Source organism: Falco rusticolus, chromosome 12 (assembly GCF_015220075.1).
Source record: "Falco rusticolus isolate bFalRus1 chromosome 12, bFalRus1.pri, whole genome shotgun sequence".
Classification (NCBI taxonomy): domain Eukaryota; kingdom Metazoa; phylum Chordata; class Aves; order Falconiformes; family Falconidae; genus Falco; species Falco rusticolus.
The window spans coordinates 28,082,689-28,103,450 of NC_051198.1; the positions used below are offsets into that span (position 1 = coordinate 28,082,689).

Genomic DNA, 20,762 nt, shown 5'->3' on the forward strand with positions numbered 1-20,762 from the left:
TACTAGGGGACTCGGGCAGCAGAGCATGTCAGAGCACTCGGAATTCAGGGATTCCTCTGTGAGGGTATGCAGGAATTGCTTGTCCCTGCCCCTTCCTGGGAGTTCTAGCTTGCTTAGACTGATAAACCTGGTCACAAGTGCGTTCTGTGATCACCGTATCCCGCACTTGATAAGCTGAGCTGCAGGGGCAGGCAGCCATCACCCAAAGCATCTCGTGGTTGGCTTTACTCTTTCCTTGGGGGAGGGGCTGATTGATTTGTGAAGCTTTTTTGATGCCCCTTACATTCTCTGGGCTATGTGTAGCCCTACTGGGAAGAGCTGTCAAGAGCCAACAGCTGTATCTTTTTGCCAGTAGCTCTTAAATGGGCTAACATGTGGACCCCTGGAGGGGAGGGTGGAGGCAAGGAAGTGAGGGGGGGCAGCTCATGTGCCTGCAGCTACTTTTTTTGAGTCACCCACTAGCTCTCCTGAAAGTGTTCCTCCTATTCAGGTAATCAAGGCAGCTGCTGACATGGACAGAGAGAGAGTCCTGAAGAAGTCCATTGAAATGAAATTCCTCACTGGCTATGAAGTCAAGGTATGGAGCAGAAGGGTCTGCCTTTAGCTGTGGCCATCAACAAGGCTTTTTTTTGGGGGGGGAGGGGGGGAGGGCTGTCTGTGGACTTTCCTAGATTTCTTGTTGTGGCAAAAGCCAATGTCAGCCTGAAAGCCCTGTTGAGAAGGGAGGGGGCGGGGAGGAGGCCAGAAAGGTTTTGGCTTTTGTTCTCTCACTTCCTTTTGGGAGTGGGAGCAGGAATGGTGATAGTTAGCCCCAAACCCAGCCTGTCCGCCTCTCCCCCAGCAAAACCCTGCAGGTGGTGATGACTGCTGAAATCTCATGACAGGGCAGATCTTCTGGAAGGTTTAGTTGCTTGAAACTGTATTAACCAAACGTTCGTCAGTCTTGCTGGGGGCTGGAGCTTACCTTTGTTGTGGGTACAGCCAGGTACTTCTGAGCTGCTGCTGTTCGTGTGAGCATTTCTCCTTTTCCTCCCTGGGGTTAACGTGGCCAGTGATGTTGTTTATGCCTCTTTCCTTTCGGGTTGTTTATGCCTCTTTCCTTTCGGGTTGTTTATGCCTCTTTCCTTTCGGGTTGTTTATGCCTCTTTCCTTTTGGGCAGGAAATGGAAGATGCCCACTTAAATGCTGTCCTCATCCTGGGAGAGGCATTTGCATCTGAGGAACCTTTTGATTTTGGCAACCAAAGCACCACTGAAAAGATCCATGGTTTAATTCCCGTTATGCTGAAGCATCGGCTTGTCCCTCCACCAGAGGAGACCTACTCTCTTCATCGGAAGATGGGGGGTTCTTTCCTCATCTGCACCAAACTGAAGGCCAAAATTCCCTGCAAAAACATGTTCCAAGAGGCATATAGCAAATACTGGAGCAGTAGGGGCAAGAAGCCAGAGGAGTAGTAAGAATGAACTAACACGCCTTGTTCTGAGGGCGCAGTTCGCCTGAGCCTTGCAGAGAGCGTTCCAGCCTCCCGTGTGTTGCACCCCAGCTCTCCATCCTCCCGAGACGCAGCAGCCTGTGTGCCAGAAGCAGAGTGTGTTTCACAAGGACAGAGCTGTTCTTTCGCGCTGTGTCTGTCCTACACTGACCGCCAGTACAGTCTGCAGCTTGCAGGCAGCTGTCTTCTCGAGTGCTTTTGTACCGTTTCAAGGCACCAGCTGACTACCTTGAATGCATTTTTAACATTGTGATGGTGGCTGCGTATTGATTGGGTTTTATAATGAGTAGGGGGAAGGAGGACAAGCGCAGAATTTAATATTGAAACCTGTTTGTAATTCTCCAAAAAAATCGTTTTATAAAAACCTCCCCTCTTTCATGCTAAGGTGGAATTCAAGTAGTTTTCGTACTGTGAATTACAGAATGAAATACGGAGGTGTACCCTACAACAGACACCTTCAGCACCTCCCCCTGGCCCCCTTTTTCTAAGTCAGGTGGTGGCAGTCTAAGAACCCTCCTCGATTTTGCTGACATTGATTTAACGCCAAGGGGGCGTGGGGTGTATGTAGAATGAAGTTTTATGCTTTCTGCCTCTTTTTGGCTTGCGAGCTAAACATAGGAAGTGTTTTAAAAATTTGAGAACTGAGTGCCAATCTCTTTTAAGCACGTACACTCACAGCCAGTCTCAGTTCTGGGAATCAAAACACGTAATCAACAGAGCTGTATCTGAGCACGTCTAGTGGGATTCTGCACTGCCTCGTAGGTACCGGCTTTCCTGAGGGTGAGTTAGATGAGCTACAGCTGACACCAGCTGCTTGCTGGACTCCTAACCAAGAGCCTAGTCCACTTGTGTCTCTTCCTGTAATGCAGAACTTGCATCAGGGCAGGCAAACACGTAACGTCTCTCGTGAGCATTTCAAGCTTTTGCTGAAACTTCACACGTTTAAAACCAGATGCAGTTTTGAACTATTGGAGTCAAGCTGGGAAATTTACTTAGGTTTTTGTACAAAGCCTGTACCTGTACGACTTCCTGATTTCAATAAAAAAGTGCTTGTGCCGTGGGCCTTCTGCCTGCAGTTCTTCATCTTCTGGTGTGGTAATGCATAGCCAGGTGAACCCTGTCCTGCTCTGTGGTGGGAACTGACGAGCGGGAGAAGCTCCCAAGCTCCTTGTTGCATTGTTTGGTCAAAGAACTGCTACTACCCTTGTAAAGCCATCTACCTATTGCCACTTTATTCCTTTGTCTTTCCAGTGCAGCTGTGTTACTAGCGCTAAGTGATGGTGACAAGTTTACCAGAAGGACATCAGCCTGAACATCTGTCTGGCCATGAAAATCCCTGGTAATTGACTTGTTTTCTTGTTTTCCTTTGTTTTAATCACTGTTACCAGTCTCCTGGACACAGGTCTTTTTGCCTTTCCTCCACTTGTGAAGAAAGAGTGGCTGTGGGAGTTGATGCTTACCTGGTGCTAGTAAGGCAGATGTCCTTACCTGGCACGTGCCAGACGCTTAGCGGCTGGCTCAGCTGGTCCCACTCGGGTAACTCAGCCCAGGAATGCTCAAGTTGTATCATCTTAAACTTCTGTACATAAGAAATGCTGACAGCTGATGCTGCCAGAGGTAAAGAACAGGTAAGTGAATACACAGTCTCTATCAGGAGGGACCTCTGAGAAATGGGAGAACAGGGTATTTTATTACCTTTTTTCCAAGACCATAAACACATAAACTGCTTCATTTAAAACCTAGTTGGGAAACACGCAGTACTGTTTAATTCAACTAAAAGTACTGGTCAGGTTATTCCTAACCCTTTGAGAAGGGTGAACTCTGCCGTTCAGTGAAGTAATAGTTTTGCATTAAGCTGTTCAACTTGGTACACTGATAAAGTAACTTTCCTTGTTGTTTTGGGTTCTGATAGAGTTTACTTTTTCTTGTCTGGATCTAGACCTTGCAGCTGTGAATAGGGTGGGATTGTTTGAGATGTTCAATGTTTATGTTAAAAGTTAAAAAGCAAAGTATAAAAAGCTGACAAGGGAATTGGATTAGGTGAGCTTGTGAGCAAGACTTCTGAAGGTGAAGGTTCACAGTCGGTATTTTCACAGAACTCCTAAAGAAGGCAAAATAACTAAGAGCGTTACAGTTTGCTTTTCTGGGAAGCACAACTAGGTGAGATTGGTACATTCGTGGGACCACAGCTCTGTTGTATACCGTGCTGGGGAATGTGTGCGCCTCCGCAAACATTTCCCGTCCCTTGAGAGACAGTATGTTTAAGAATAACATCAAGCTCAATGATGGAGTTGTTTTACATTTGAGGCAGAACAACTGTAACAACTAGCAGAAGTAAGATGTTTCTTTATTAGGAGAGCTAATTAGAGCTCTCAGTCCCCAGTTCTCCTGGCCTTTTGTGTATGTTCTATACATTTTCTATACAATTTCTACAGCTCTGGCTAGAGAGTGCAAGTCCTATGAGGACCAGCTGAGGGAATGAGGTGGTTTAGCCTGGAGAGTAGGAGGCTCAGGGAGACCTGATCACTCTCCACAACCACCTGGCAGGGGGCTGGGGGGGGGCGGGTCCGTCTCTTCTCCCAGGTAACAAGTGACAGGACCAGAGGAAACAGCCTCGAGTTGCTCCAGGGGAGGTTTGGATTGGGTATTGGGAATATTTTCTTCATCCAAAGGGTGGTCAAGTATTGGAACAGGCTGCCCAGGGAAGTAGTTGAGTCACCATCCCTGGGGGTGCTTAAAAGCCATGTAGATGTAGCACTTAGGGACGTGGTTCAGGGGTGGGCTTGGCAGTGCTGGGTTAACAGTTGGACTCTGTGATCTTGAAGGGCTTTTCCAACCACAATGATTCTCTGAGGAATTGCATGTTTTTGTGTAACAGCTGTGGAGAAAGTGTGACCCAGAAACACTGTGCTCTGGCTTCAAGTCAAAGAGAAGTCGTGACACTTTGCAGTGAGCGAGGACACTCGGTCGCTGCTGCTTGCTCCGTGCCAGCTAATGCATTTGCTTGACCAACACACATAGGTTGAGGATGAGACCAGTTCTCTGTTGCAGCATGCTTCTCTATTCTAGAAAAATCCTCCTGCAGAAAACTGTTTTGTTCCACAGGGCAAGCTGGAGGTTAAATCTGCTTCTCTGAAGACAGGGATTTTCCATTCTGAAGAATCAAAATTTGGGCTACATGCGATGTAGGTGATTTTTCCTACCTCCTTTCTTTAGTCAACCCGGCTGCTGCACCAAACCAGAAAAGGAACGCTGAGGAGCAGAACAGGAAGCCTAACATGCACTTTACTTTCTGCTTTTCTGATGTCCAAATCCCTTGACAATGAAATCCCCTTTCCCAAGACCTTCACAGCTGTGATGGTGCAGCTGGAACCATGGGAAATTAAAGACACAGCACGGATTGTAAAAGTCCAAGCTCAGAAAACAGATGTGCCAGGAGACACCTGCGGTGGGTTGAACCCAAGGGCTTAAATCCACGTAAGCTGGGGTGAGGGGCTGAGAAGGTGGGAATTTTGACTGAAGGAGAGAGAGGATCGGCAGCTGTGGGGTACGGTGGCCTGTGGCCATCACGGGGGAAGCACGCTGACTCATGGGGAGGGTACTGCTGCCACTCTTGGTGACAGGAGAAGACCCAGGCTGGCACCACTGGCACAGGAACAGCAGAGTCCCGTGTTCCTGCTGCAGCAGGGTGTGATGGAGCTGGGACTTCTACCAGAAGGGTAACGGGGGAAGAGGAAGATGTCCCACCAGGCAGTCTCTGGTATGGAGAAAAGCTCAGGCTGAGTTGTGAGGAACCGGTGGCCAATGTGAAAGCATCAGGGCACGTGCAAAACATCGCAGGTATTTTGAGATGTGCTTAAAGATCTGTGAAAGTCAATTCGATGTTGGTAGCTCTGAAATAAGTAGGAATCCAGACTCCAGCCTCTAACAACAGGACAGCTGAAACATTTGGTGTGGAACTAAATGAGGGAGGAACAACAGAAACAATGGCTATGAATACTGACACAGAACAGATGACCTAAGAAAAAGGTCAAGAAAACTGTAGTTGAAGAAGTCTGATATACTGAAGTATAAGGTAGATGGCTTTGCATTTTCAAAAAAATTGTAGCTTTTTCTGAAAGCTGTTGGAGCTAAATTGATTTTCTCATTCCTTTTCTTCCTACCATCTATTTGTGCAGATGTGTTGCAACATGCTGGTTTTATCTGCAAGAACACCATTATTCCCCTTCCCCTTTCCTCCTCAAAGCTTAACAGGGGGAGGTAGGAAAAAAAGACAAAACATCTGCATTTCTAACAGTTCCCTGTTTTATTGCAGTACATCAAAGTAGGTTAATATTAAGTGTGTTACCAACATAAAATATTGGCGGTAAGTCATTTTTACATTGTTGACTTCTCCACCTTAAATATTTCTGTGCAAAAGAATCTACATCATTGTTCTGTAGCAGAGAATCTCTTACAATGTCCCCTACAACATTGAGGGCATTAAACAAAATAGTGAGAAGAGGCAAAAAGCAGAATCTTTCCCCCACACGCACACTTGTCAGCTTTTATACTCTAAAACAAAAAAGTGATTACATCTATGCCATGCAAAACTGTACAATAATATTACAATGAAAAACCTAAAAAACATTTTAAAAATAAATGATATGAAACTGTCATACATAAAAAGGCAGGTATAATTGCTCTGAAATACCAACACTGGTTTGTTTGTGGATTTCTTCCCTGTGGATGAGACTTCCTTAAATGCAGAATGAAAACAGGTTGTACTGAGCTGCGGCTGGAATGAAAGACAAAGAGTTGGAATTCAGACTGGAAAGCCTGCAGCAGTGTGGTTTCTGGGGGTGTTTATCAAATAATAGTGTGAACAAAGCATGTGGAAGGGTGCAGTTTGTGTTAGTGCAGAAAGCTGTCCCATTTCCTCTGTGGAACCGATTCCTATTCACAAAAAAACCACAGCAGAAGCTACCATGTGCCACTGATTCCCAGAGATTCTCAGACTAAGGCTCAGGAGGTGTGGGTACTTGCACTGCAATAAATCTTACCCTTAGTGTACTCATTTAAAATTAAACATGTGTGCGTGAAATGGAAAAAAACCTTCTTCCACCTGAGAGCACATTTGTCCTGACATTCAGGGTCTGGCCGTGCAAGACAATATGGTGCCAGAATCCGTGTCTGTGTTAATGCTCCAACAGTTTTGTTCTGAAGGGCTGACGTGCTCTGAACCGGCTAGGTGTGGTTAAAACTATGTTGCTACAAATACACTTTTTGGACTTTTTTTTTTTGGTATGACAAGACCCTTAGCTTCCCTCTGCCATATACCTGAGAACACCACGCCTGGCTTCTAATTTCATCAGAGTCAAACCAAAGAAAGAACATTCCTAACTCGGTTTTGAAACTTGTTATAATGGGCAAAATGCACATTTATATCAAGCCACCGCAACTGAGAGGAGAAGCAGCAACTACTTCACACAGCCTCAGGAATGTTTCTTCTTGAGGCCACCAGCTGTCTTCTGCAGGCCAAAGGCAATAGAGAAGAGAGCACTACAACCCTGCTTTGGGGTTTATGAAATGTGGAAGGAAGCCACGTATAGGTGTGCGCACACGTGCAGGGGAAAACCTATTTACCAAACCTTTTTCATTCTATAACCTGGAATCCTCAGTAGCTGCCTGAATCCACTCAGATCCTTTGTTGCCATCAAAAGAGAAAAATGCAAAACCCCCAACCGCCCGTGTGTTTCAGCAGTGTCAAAAATGCAAACACCTTCAGTCTCAGCCAAAAGGAAAAAATCAGCTAAGATACATACCATGTACAGAGAACATACGCTACAGCCAAAAACTCACCGGGAGGTTTTAAGCTCCCTGAACCAAACGCAGCCCTCTAACTGTGAAGAGATGCAAACATCAAATGTTAAGAGACAACTGTCTTTGAGATAGCAGTCAAGAGTCTTACAGTTCAAATGACCAAGTTACTTTTCCTAGCCCAATGAGTATTTAAAAAGCTCAGCTACAGTATGCATATATTTTCAGTGTTCACACCAACAAAAGAAAAAAAAGTGTGGTTTATAATCAAATGGTCCCCAAGTATACAAAACTATTCAAGTCCTAGGACAACTTTTCTCTTTTCAAATAGGTAATGTGGTCATTTGCTTTTCAACTGAGAAGAACGGCTGCTGTTTCTCTTTTGAACAGATGCATATAAAAATGCACAGTACCAAACTAAAGATTAAATAATTTAGAGTAATCCTAAAGGAGACTGCCAAGGCTTGGAAATTGTGGTGTACCAACAGTGTAGGCCTGTGGAGCTCTCATCTTCTGGAGCTCAGTTCTGGGACACAGCTGGCCTACGTCTGCCTGAGAACGTCAGGGGGTTTAGATCAAGAGATTGCAGGCACCATATCAGAGTAAACACAGGGGTTTACTCAATTTAATCGTTTGCTGTGTCTTGGCTCTTTGGATTCCATTTTCAGATAGAGCATTAGCTCAACTGCAAAAAAAAAAATTCCACAGAAAAGATCCTGTGACCCTCTCTCCGGGGACTGTCACGCAGGCTGCTCTGTCTTAAATGATTGCGTTTAATTGCCTTCTCTCAACATCAAAATAAGATTAATGTTTAAATACAACATACAGTAAATACAAAACTAGTATGCAAAGGCTTTGAAAAGTGTGTGGACATGCTTCACCAAAAGGAGGGAATTGTGGGGAAAAAGCAGTGGCTATACTTGAAGCAATATGCAGCCTTTAAAAAGTAGCTGATGTGGAATTTTAATAATGCCAATAACGCCCTGCCTATCTGTCCCTCAAAAATGGAAAACTTTTCTGGGAGGAATTAATTTCAAGTGCTTAGCTGTTTTCTAAAGCTTTTAATATTAAATACCAGGCTTGCAAAAGTAGTAGCTTTGAAATGAAAACAAACAACACAACCAGCTTGCTACTCTGAAAAATCCAAACAGGAGAGAGACAGGCTTTTGGTGTGGTGATTTCTAAAAAAAAAAAAAATTCTTGAATTCCCATCCCAAAATAACACTGAATGAGCTTAAACTTGGACAAGCCTCTCAATTCAGAGTGAAAGAGAAATCTTATCTAGGAGACCCAGCATGATTAAATGGATTAGACGATCTGCGTCTCGCTCCCTATTTCACGTTCAGGTCATACCTGAAAGTTACTGCACACGGTTTGAGCTTAGCTACAACTTCTATTAGGGAAGACAGAAACGGGAAAACTCCAAACGTCTCTATGTGGGTGAAACACTAGATACTGCTGACTGCAAGGATACGGAATGGTTTAGTAAGAGCTGTAACAAGTTCCTGAAACCCACAAACCCCAGTATTCTAAATACAAAAAGCCCTTACATGTTTGAGTGTGGTTGTACTATAAAGCCAGCAATGATACTACTGAGAAGAGAGACTCATTTAAACACACTCCCAAATGAAAAACACATCTGCCTTGCTAACTGAGACATTTTCCTCTTACCATCCGTTTGCACATCAGTCTCTCACTTTATTCTGTCGACTACGTAACCAGCTTTGTATTTGTTTTTGCAACTTCAGTGGGTTTTGTCTTCCACCGCGATGCTTTCTCTCTCCAACCTGGCCTGCTATTGGAACCAAACAGCAGGTGAGCACACGGGAACAACTGCAAATTGCACAAACCCACAGCACGGGTAGGGAGGGAGAGGAAAACCAACCTTGCCAGCGTGGCAGTCTCGGGTGACCAGGCATCTTCGACTACCACGGTACGAACAGTGTGAGGTCAGTCTTCAAGGTTCGTCGTTGCTACAGCGCCAGCAGAGCCAGCCGCGGCTAGCTGGGGGCTAAGGGCACTCGTTTGGCTGATGTGCATTAGCAACTGGTATTTGGTAACAAGAGTTTCCTGGTTAGGGATGGTCACGGAGACGTGGCAGACCGCTCCCTTCTGAGTTCAACCTGGTCAAAGGCTGACCCAGGGAAAGAGTTTTCCTGCCAAATCCCGCTGCGTTCAACTCCCTTGCTGCCTGAAGGACCTCTACTGACGCGTGCCGTCAAGTTCCTCAGCCGCACGGCTGGCACACGAGAAGCCAGGGCAGCCGCCCGGCTGACTGGTGCCCCTGGATGCCGGGGCAGGGGGTCACCTTCCAACTGTCATTTTTGCAAAGGACGGGGATCAACACGAAAGTAGGAATTGCAGCTTCAGTTATGCTACCGCCAGAAGTAAAGAAATGTTGTGGTAGCACCGCAGGGACCTCTCCCGGCAGTGCAGCGAGTGCTACGCAAAAAGGAGTATCTGTCTCGCGAAAGGTTTTAGGCCAGGCCTCCAAGTCTGTATATTATCGAGCATGAAAACAGGGACAACACAAATCTTAAATTAAAGGCTCTCTTAAATAAGCATCCATCTTCTGCTGCATACACAATGTTTTTCTTCTTTGAATATATACATACGTATTTTACTCTAACATCTGCGTATTTATTTAAACTCTGTACTGTAGTAAAATATGCATCATTTTAATCAATAAGGATTTGCTGGCGACAATCAGATTGACATTCAAACGTGGTGGCTGAAAGCTTTTATGTGCCTCTGACATACCGATCGTTCCCCATGCAGGGGAAGGGGTCTCTGTGCTACTTTTGTACAGTACAATGAGCTATTTCATGAAAACAAAATCCCTCTGAATTTTCTCTTCTTGATACTGGTCTGGTCTACTTAAGCTACTTTTTGAGAAGTGGAAGGGGGGTGGGATAAATATGTCCTTAAAAACGAAGCAGCTGTAACCACAAAAATGAAACCAATACTAATACAAATCTACAGCATCTGGTATTTACCAACACCCTAGCTTTGCTCGTTTGCTTCTGTCAAATCTGGGGAAGGGAGGGTGAGGCAGTGCCGAACGGTGCTGAAGATGACCAGCTTTTACCTTCCTCTGCACCCCACTCCCAGATCACTTTCAGACAGGGAATGGGGAGGGTTAGGATGATGAAGGTGAGAACTGGAACAAGTGCAGGGGACAGCCATGGGGACAGCAAGCTGCTGTGATGTCAGATCTGAGTGCTGAAGCAGTTCATGAGTCCCAACTCACGTGGTCAGAGCTCTCCAGGGAGAGGCTCTTGGTCTTGTGAGGAGAAACCGGGCTGGGAGGGCTGCTGAGGTTGGAGCTGTTTGATGCAGTAGAGTGTCTCGGAGAGTCAGAGTCCTGCAGTGCAAAGACACAGAGCACCGGTCAGTAACAGCACAGCAAGTCTGAGAGTGACTGAGGGCGTCTGAGCAACAGGTGACTGGATTCACAGGCCTCCGCTTGTTTTGCTCGTCCAAAACCAGTGAGACTTCCACCCCCGCTCTCCCCTCAGAATTTCCTGGTCTGGGGAGACTTCTGAGTAAGTGGTCAGATCACTCTGCTTTCAGCAGGCGTAACAGACATTGACATAAGGACACAGCACCTGCAGGATTCTTGCAGCCTGCCTGTGGCCAAGGGCCTCTCGTCAGCAGAGTGTGCAGCTTCGGGCTGCTTGTGAAGCTTCAATGGCTCCTGCCTTTTCACAGACTGTCATCTGAGATGCTCCTGCACTAAACTAAGAACTCTTTGTAGTACGGGCTTCATCACAACTGCCTCTTCTATGTCACTCCCAGGACATTAATTCAAAGCATCCTATCAAATTACTCCAGCTGGATCTTCCAGAGTAGAACGCAACTATGCCTGAGCTTGAGTTTGGGTTGACAGCTGCCTTTCAGCTTCGACTGGAAGGATATATTCAGTACCATGAAAAACTTGTGTGACCTCTAATTTTCTCACTCCTCGGTAAGAAAATGGGCTGGGGAAGTTTTGCTGGCCAACTTCAGATTGAACCCTCCCACATAAAATATTCTTGGTTGGAGGGGCTGTGTTTAGGGCTGGGCAGGACTGCAGCCCTATCGCAATGACAGTTTTTCTGCACAGAACACCAACTATTAAATCCAGTTTCTCCTCTAAATGAAATTATTATATGTTAATTCTTAAACTACCTTGTTAACTTCAGGCACTCTAAGTACAAAATGTCTCCTTGGAAATGGTTGCCAAGAAAGCTTAGGAGTCTTTGCAAATAAAGGGCACAAGGAATATCGCTACCTCAAGCTGTCGCAGGTCACTATCAAGCTGTTACTCTACTGAGCCAGTATTTTTGGGAGCCTCGTTACCCACGTATCTCCAGGTAAGGAGCGCAGAGAGCATCTTCTGCATGTTAAATACCAGAACCAGAGCTGACACAGTTTGACGGAAGTTTTTTGTCAGGATAGCCTGACGACTCCCAAACTTGTAGCCAAACCCATGCCAGAATTTAACGTTCTCATCTTTATCAACACACTTGAAATTTTTTCCTCTTTCTCCTGCTGCTCACCTCTCGTTCGTAATCCCTTGTTGGTGCATCGCTGCCTTGGTCCAGGCCACCAGAGGATAAGGAACCGTCTGAGGGCGATGCCATAGGTTGACGCTTTGCTCCATAGCTACCTCCTGAGAATTCCCTCCGCAAAGCACTGCCATTCTGTGCCGACGATCCTAAAACATGCAGAAGAATGAAACTGTGTTACAGGTACGCACTCAACGTACGGGAAATACGTTAGCTGTTTCGCTGGTTAGTTCTGCTTTCCTTCAGCATGTCCCAAGATGCTCAGCTCATGGCTTGCAGGCTACAGGGGCTTTTATCTTGTCTGCTGCCAGCTGCGGTTTTCCCTAGGGATTCTCTGGTCTCCCCCTTGCCAGCATACGTGCCAGCATTGCACGCTTCACCCAGCACAGACACAGTCACCGTGTTCCCACTGCAGAATGGTTCCCCCAGCTGCAGAAACTGCTGTGGTGGCAGCCTAGTTCCAGTGGCCCCTTTCCCAGGGAATTAGGTGGGTGGTACCGGCCGGTACAGACTATAGCGGACGCACACGCTTTCTGCAAGCAGTTGGCAATGTGCAGCAAACACAGTGTGTGCCACAGGAAGGGAAAACACCAAGAGGAGCTGGGACACCCGTCTTGCCTCTGTTTTCTCGTGGTCCCTTGTTTAGTCACTTGCCTGGTCTCAACGCAGGCCACTGCGCTTACTGGCACGCCAAGGCAAGGCGTTTCCAACACATGCAACTCTCCCATACCAGCAGCCAGCCTCTATCGCTTTCTCGCTGCACTAGCAGCAAGAGAGGCATCGAGAGCTCTGCGCTGTTCAGCAACAAAGTTAATAACCATGGAGCTCGTGTGAACAACTTGCCACTGATTTGAAACACTTCAGCAGCAGCAAAGTAGTGCCAAGGGCTATTTTTTTTATTCAAATCTGATTTTATTTCTAACGTCAGTTTTAACAATTTGACAAATTACAAATGTGGGACCCAAAAAGCACTAGCTGCTTACGGGTGGGCTGTTCTGGAAAGCGAGATTAAAATACTGCGCTTGCCCTCAGCAGTCACTTCTGAAAACCCTGCCTAGTGGCAGTACGGATGGAAGCAAACACAGGTCCTAGCCCCTTCCCTAAAAGACTTGTGTACAGACCCCAAAGCAACACAGTTCTGTTTGCTTACGTGCTGCTAACCCGCTGCTTGCGCTCATCGATCGTCCTGGTTCTGTGCGGGATTTTGTGATCGATGGGATACTGACAGAGCCACTGAATACAGTCCGACTTTCCTGAGGCCGAAGATTCTGCAATGCAGACACACATGACACGTTTCCTTATTGACTGCTGGCTCAACCTTGGATGTTATTAAGTAAAGCCCCAAAACACATTAAACCCCCAACCTTACCAGAGCTGAATTATCTGGGCAGCAGGGCAGCAAAATTTGCAAAATAATATTCTGCAGTTTAGTGCAGAGACCGGAAGCACACACAACACGATCGTGAAGTGCTGAATTACATGGACGGATGCAGACGACTGAAAGAGTATGTCTAATAATTCAAGCGTTTCCTTGAAAGGATGGTTTGCCAGCCTAGTTAAACTGCTATAGATATATTCAGGTTACATTGCATAACGTGTACTTTCTCAACACAAGCTTCCAAGGTTCTTACTAAAATTTCTCTCTTTGATGCCATCACTTGTGCCCTGCAACTTTATACCATAACCATGTTAATGCCGAATGCCTGCAGAGTTATGAACACATAGTGGATTAATCTGTATTTCAATTACTTTTGGAATTCCAAAGGTATTAACATCATTACTCCAGACCTACACCAGTTGAGCCAAAGTGAGAATCGGCCTGTTTCCAGCCTGCTCGAAGAGGATGACCAGAGCACACCCCACTGTTTGTCTATGTATTTTGATTATCGCTCCTGATTTCCATCCTGAGAGTTCCAGTCCAGTGTGATTTTCTAAATCGGTAAGTTACTCGACTGAAGTGGTGCTTTACTGAGGGAAGAGATAAAACACAGTTTCTCTACTTGGATATGGTAGTTCCTTAAACATAAGTTGTCCTTAAAAGAAGGGAGAAGAATACTTTGAAGTGAGTTCTGGGAGATTTTATTTCTGCTTCTGTTAACTTACAGCTGACCTTAAGGGAAAAAGCTTCTCAGCTGATTTAGCCCATCTCTCTGTGTGTGAGCTGGCCTCTTGGCCCAGAGCAACCTTCTAATGCCCACGTGCATCATTTTGTCTCTGGCTAAACATGAGACTTCATCCTGCTCCTGACATGATTTACACTATTAATCAATAGAATTAACTAGAATTAGATTTAGGGGACTTTTACAGATGCGGAATATGAGAAGAACTGCAGGTAGCTCTGACTCCTTATCTCCACTTTTATCTCCACTCTACACCCCCACCCCCACTGCATTAACTCTTAATTTCTTCCTATTGAAATTTAATTATTTCCCCATCCTCACTCTGAGATAAAGTAGCCACACATAAACCAGTTGCAATTGTAATGCCTTTTTAAGCTAGGATGCTACGGAAATTTCAGACTGGAACAAAGATTCTACCTCCCACAAGGGCATTCTCAGACACCCTCAGATACTACCCATTTCTCTATCTGTATTTTAAAATGGGTAATTACACAGAGGCTTTGTAACGAACAGATTTTATACAGTTCAGACTTTATTAGATAGTTGTTACCAACCTCCTCTGTCAAATCCAGTCTCACAACGATCCTTAGAGTCATCGTTATAACAGACCCCTTTGCTCTTACAGTCAGCCTTTTCCTTCTCATTCCCCTACTGGGCCAGAAATGGCTTTTAACATGCAATAAACAAGAAAGAATTAAAATTTTCCCTCCTTCCTTCCTGATCTCTCTCAAACACCACCAAAAGCGAATCGGAGACCTTACCGATGTATAAACCCTGTTCAATTTTCCCCTCATCCGTTGCTGCACTATTCTCAATAAGGAGTCATGTCTAAAGGCTTAAAAAAAGCATCTTAAATAATTTGTGAGATCATACTGCTTTCTCTTGCTTACCTCCCCTCCCTCCCCCTTTTCTTCCCATGTGAACAGTCAACCTACTTTTTAGTACAAAATACTAAATTTTTGGCTCCTGTGTTCTTCACCATGCAATAAACAATCTTGAGTTACAGGTAAGAGCAGAGCATCCTGTGCATAAGCGGTGGAGGCTCCCCTGACACTACGCAAAGGAACTAACAGGCTGAGGAGTAAGTTACTGCTGTGTTTTGAGAAACAAAGGAAAGCCCAGCACACCGCAAAAGTGTGTGCACTGTGGTTAGCACACTGGCGTTGCAAGATCTTTTATACTTACAGAAACCTATAATGGTTCATTTTGCAAAGAACAATTATTTTTAATGATACGGCAATTAGCCTCCTTAACAGTGACTGAGCAGACAACATACAGGCATCAGGGGGAGGAGGGAACGGGTGGGTGCATGAATAAGACTCATTTATTTTAACAGTGTATTCTAATGATGATTATTTTTCATTATCTCAGTTTGCAAAGTCCATGTAATTCCTTGTAGAAAGTTTATCCACAAAGCGAATCTTTCATTGTTCTTCATTCTAAAATAAAATAAGCACATGCCAGAGACCCTGGCATTTTGGACCAAAACCTCTGGAAGTGATATGCACATGATGCAGAAAGGGGGATTCAAAGAAAAATAAATGGCAGTTATTAGCAGTAGTTATAAAGCAGCAAAATGCAGCAAGTTAAAGGGGGGTGGGGGGGGTGGGGGTGGGAAAGAAACCTGAGCTTGCTTTACTTGAAGAGAGACAAAAACCCCTCATTTAGAGCAACAACTCAAATCCTAGCAGGAAAATTCATCCCCACCGCTCAACCACATGGAGAAAAGTGAGAGAAGCGGGGGGAAAAAAAATTGTCAGCAGAGAAGCTGCTTGCTGAGCAAAGTTAATCACTGTGGAAGAGGGTGAGAGACCCAAATCGGTTCAGTGCATCCCATTCCCGGACAGGACGGAGCTGCTGTGGAGCTGCGGGTTCTGTATGTACCACCACTGCTACACGTGCAGCTCTGCAGCGTTACCGAGCCTCAGCTCCCGCACCCAGGCCAACTGCTCCCAGACAGCGCGGCAAGAGTGCAGAGGGTTTAACTAAACAGTTACAACACCTCTAAGGAACTGCTTCCCTGCGTTTCTCTGTCCATCATGCTGCTTGTTAATTGTTTTGGGGTTTTTGTTTTAAAGTAGCGTTCTGTTCATTACACTGTAAACCTGAGCTTTTAATTCTTGCCTGACATAACGTGACAGACGCTAAAAGCCCACTTTAACAGGTCATTTTTCGGCTCCCCTGTGATTCCATGCTGGTTTAATTCCAGTATCCCATCCGTCCCTGTGACCATGGTCCCCTTGGAGGGAGCGCTACCCTTCTTACACTAAAGTCTCCAAACACCAAGGGAGGGTGGACGGACATGAAACCAAAACTCACAGCCTGGCTTGCCGTACAGCTGACAGCACCTCTGCCCTCAAGCCACAAAGGAGACAAACGCTTCTCTTCATCCAACACTAAACCTCTAGTGCTCTGCAGACCTAACAGGTACGAGATCTTGATACTCCACGTTGCCCACTTCACTTTTTTCTCCATTTTACACTAGCAGGCTGCAACATTAGGATGAAGGATGCTCCTAAAGCCAAAATTAAAGAGTTACTGCCTGAAACACCAGGGGTCATTCCTTACTGAGCCCAGGGAGACTACTCACATGAGAAATGGAGGGCAGAGGGGGGTATCACAGCCCACTGACACATCACTGCACATTAAACACAGAAAAATTTATAGTACAGTTGGCTTAAAAATAACTCCGTTAAACCCAGAACTGAAATACAGCTTCAGTGACCTGATAGTGACCCTCTAAGAGAGAAACAACTTTAAATTCATCTTAACAATATTCTTTTTTTTTTTTGCATTTCAATAGAGCATTCATTCCTCCTGTGTATTTGCATCTTCCTTCCTACCCAAAAAGCCAGGATGGATGCAGACCTGTCATCGCAGGGCACACTTTCCAAAATGCTGCAACTTCGTTTTCGAACATTAATGGTTGTGACAACTGGGACTTCACAACAGTGACACATGCCCATACACGTGCCCAGTCAAAGGTTAGCTGTGCAAATTTGTTTTGGAGCCTTACGGAAGAGGTTAATCTTCCTCCTGCATTTTCAAGTCCTCTCTAGTGTTGTATGCAGGTACGTATCCAAAAACCTTCTCAGCGACAGGGATCTAGAACAGCAACCATAAGGCACTCGGAGCAGCCTGGCAGCCAAGGTTTGCCAGGCGTGTCTGAAGGGTGTCCAAAGGCCACAGAAACCAACAGCGGCGTTTTCGTCACAGCAAGGGACACAGCTCAGACCCATACAAACCCTGTGCAACCAACCACCGTCATGTACATCTATCTCAGATAGATGATACCGGGATGTGCAACACAAGAAAAAAGAAAAGACCACTTCCATCCCCCCAGTTTACATTCCAGCTGACGGGTATCTACAGAACAGTATCCCACCTCAGCCTCTGCTTAAAACTAGCAGGATTAAGAGGATCTACATCAGCAAATTGCCATCGTCATTAATTGTTGATCTTGCCTGTATGTGTTCTAACTTCACTTATTTACTTTAACCTAGAAACTGTCTGAGGCACAACCTCTGTCTCTCTGTTCAGTACTGGGTGAAAATTCTTGCATTCCACGTGATTTCACCATAAACAAACAGTTTGTAAGTTTGGTCCAACACAGACAGATCCAGAACATTTCCTAATGCAACCTGATATACAGCATCCTGCTATTGACTGCTGGAGGATGAACACTCTGGAACAGAGAACTTATTCAAAATTCCCACATTGTTCGTGGTGATTAAAAATGCTATTCTCATAGCAAAAGGTTCAGCCCAGTTGTTATACCCTCTTTTTTTCTTTTTTTCTAAAGCCGTGAAGTATCTGTTTCTTGGCATGCCAGAGCTGTGGAAAGACCACAGCTGACAGCAGAAAATACATCAGCTGGGACAGAAGAAAGTTAAGGGGTGAAGGAAACCGCTTACAAGGGGGTTTCTCCCATGTTAATAGCCAGGCAAAAGGAAAACCACACAGTGTTAGTAGAGTGAACACCTGACTCAGCCGTTCATACCCTCAGAGTCATAAAGTCTGGAGTACCGCGGACAGAGCGTGGAGGCGGGGAAAATGCAGGGTTTATGGAATCGTAAGAGAGGAATTTTTCAGCTGAATTAACAGTCATGTGGTAGATGTGCTCAAAGTTGCTCGGAGAGGAGATCAGACGGGAGTGATGATGAGGGAATTGGTAAGGGGAACGCTGCTATCAAAGACAACAGAGAGAGAAAGCAATGAAGGATGGTTGTACAGGTTACATCGGCAACAGCGGTCCACAAGAGCAGTCAAACACTGAAGGACAGCCAGACAGCAACCCTGCTTGCCCGTCAACACACAGGTTCTTACATTGTCACCCCCAGTCCTCTGAGCACCTTCCTTACATGGTGTCACATGGGCCTGCCGCCCTTGCTGTTGCTAAAACATTAAAAACAAATAAAACTTTTAACTCATTGGGAATAGATTCTAATATTTATTATTATTTGATATTTCAAAGAGCACCACAGTTGTAAAAGGTGCTTTACAGACAGTTGTGAAGCATTAGTTCCCTGCCTTGAGGAGCTTACAATCTAAAGTAGACATAACACAAACAAAGGAAGGTGAACACAGGTGAGATGGCGTGGGGAGAAGGAAAGATGAGAATACACAACAGTTAAAGATTGTAAGAGATTTCCTTCTGTTATTCATGCATTTTACCGATTCCATTAAAATTAAGTATCACCCATACAACAAACAGAGTACTAAGGGGAGGGAACAGTGTTTTGACAGAATAGGGACACGGGTTGTGGGGGAAGGTGAACTGGTTAGTGTCAGACAACTGGGACAATTTAATCTGCTGTGGACAGATGCCACGAGGCCTGTGTCCTTCGGCACGCTCACTTAATCCTCACAGCGCATTAATGATGAAGGGACTTTGCACTGCAGAAGACTAGGCCCTTAGATAAGGTGCAAAAGTATTGGGAAATGCAAATGTTTTTAATAGGTCAAGTGAGCAACGTGCTCCCAAAGTGTGACAGAAAGAAAGAGAGAGGAGAAATAATCCTGCAAATTAAACAGAAAATATTTCTAATTCATCTCTACAGAATGTGCTGACACCAGAGCTCTTGTAATTTAATGTCATCTGAATCCAGATGTAACGGAAGAGCGTCTCAAGGCTTGGTCTCCCTCCCCGAGCCATCTGTACGAGTTCAGCAGGGCAGCCTGCAAGGGGATGGTTTGCCCAATGGCCACCAGCGAATCAGAACCTTTTCTAACTTCTAATTTTCTCTTCCCCTTGTCCAACTGATTTTATCACCTTAACACAAACAGATCTGAGGAATGTTAGAAATGTTAGGACTTAAAAAATAGAAAATGGTAAAAATACAGCTTGCCCCTTCCACTAAACCTAAGGCACTACTTTTTGTATATGGAACGTATTAAAGTCTGGAAGAACATTAAGTCACATCCCAATACATATTATCAAACATTATTGTTACTGTTCTCTTCATTTCAGCTGGTAAAATCCAACCTTTTTTTTTTTTTTAGACACACAGTTATTATGAGGCTTTGCGTGTTAACCAAAACATCAATTACCACATTATGGCATATAAGACATAATATATATTAAATTGTTATTCGTAAGTTTAGCAGCATCTAAATATCAGTACAAGAAGCCACCATTCCAAGAATGGTCCAGGGAAGCAGACTTTGCCAAGTTATCTGCTCACAACAGAATACTGGCAGCAAAGCCAGCTATGTTCCTAAGAGCCAGTAAGGGAGAAATGGGAGTGTCTAAAAATCACAGCTAAAAAGCAGAGGGTAGGCCAGCTGCAGACCATGAAGATATTTAGCCAGCAATCATGAATGTGAGAAAGCCACGATATGGCAAGATTTTAAAAATGATCTTCCATGGAACTTTCTCCATGGACTCCACCATTAGATGCATGCATGGGGTTCCCACTTTCTTTAAAGAATACCAAATACAACTAAGTATTCATTAGCTCTATAAATAGTTTCTCATTTGAAACAAGCAAAGCTTCACACATCTAGAATGGAAGTATAATGGTTCATGTATAATGAGGTCAAACTGAAGCATAATGGTCAAATATAATGGCAGTCAAGACCAGCTTTTGTATGTCAATTACTCAGGCATGCAGAATATGAAAGCAAAATCAATCCTGTACATCTGATGTACACAGAGAGGTGGTCTGTGCTGCAGTAAGTGCAGTTCCAGATTTCAGATCTTCACTACAAAGGAGCATCCACGATAAAGTGGCTTCAAGGGACAAGAGGGCAGAAGGGAGGCCAGACTGTACGGCCAGCTAATTGGTGACAGGCTGCTAGGGAAGAAAAACATGTAAATAAATAAGTTTGGGGATATACTAACAGGAATGATTCTAAATTGTACAAAACAAGACAATGACCCAGATCTAGCATCCACATCAACAAAATACAAATATCTACTGATTACGGCTTTGTTAATAGCAAACAAGAACTTCTGGTTTCTGTTGTGCTGTAGCCCACAAACTCGCCTGTCAAAGCCAGACTCCTGAGCAACTGCTCACCAGGAAGAAAAGAAGGGTGCAAGTTTACAATTGCCTGATAAGCTCTAATACTTTCTCTCTTAAATCTGATTCCACTCCGAGCCTTGGGCATGTTCATTTCTGCCCAAATACGGGTCTACGCTGAAGTCCAGGTGTGTCGGTTCATGGAGAGAACAATGTGGGACTAGGCTAATGGGCTGTAATTTGCCATAAATGGATCTCGCTGCTCGTGTCACATGCCTGTTGAATACCAAGACCTTGGAAACAATGCACAGAGAAAGCATCTTTCCCCCTTGCACGG

General features: G+C 44.9%; 2 protein-coding genes across 10 annotated transcripts in view; one reads left to right on the top strand and one right to left on the bottom strand.

Moving 5' to 3' along the window:
* COQ8A (coenzyme Q8A) overlaps window positions 1-2,567 on the top strand; it is a 46,127-nt gene extending 43,560 nt beyond the window's left edge. For both annotated transcript variants that reach the window (XM_037405884.1, XM_037405885.1), the window contains exons 14-15: window positions 491-577; window positions 1,161-2,567. In XM_037405884.1, the coding sequence (XP_037261781.1) occupies window positions 491-577; window positions 1,161-1,454 (381 nt within the window). In that variant the 3' untranslated portion in view covers window positions 1,455-2,567. The remainder of the gene's footprint in view (window positions 1-490; window positions 578-1,160) is intronic.
* Window positions 2,568-5,779: 3,212 nt separating this feature from the next.
* Window positions 5,780-20,762, bottom strand: part of CDC42BPA (CDC42 binding protein kinase alpha) — a 189,448-nt gene continuing 174,465 nt past the window's right edge. For 5 of the 8 annotated variants that reach the window (XM_037405880.1, XM_037405879.1, XM_037405877.1 and 2 more), the window contains 3 exons: window positions 12,992-13,109; window positions 11,833-11,990; window positions 5,780-10,655 (listed from right to left, as the gene is read on the bottom strand). In XM_037405880.1, coding sequence (XP_037261777.1) covers window positions 10,524-10,655; window positions 11,833-11,990; window positions 12,992-13,109 — 408 coding nt within the window. In that variant the 3' untranslated portion in view covers window positions 5,780-10,523. Of the gene's footprint in view, window positions 10,656-11,832; window positions 11,991-12,991; window positions 13,110-17,961; window positions 18,148-18,398; window positions 20,258-20,762 lie in introns of those variants that run through there. The other 3 variants (XM_037405883.1, XM_037405882.1, XM_037405881.1) reach the window with 3 other exon arrangements.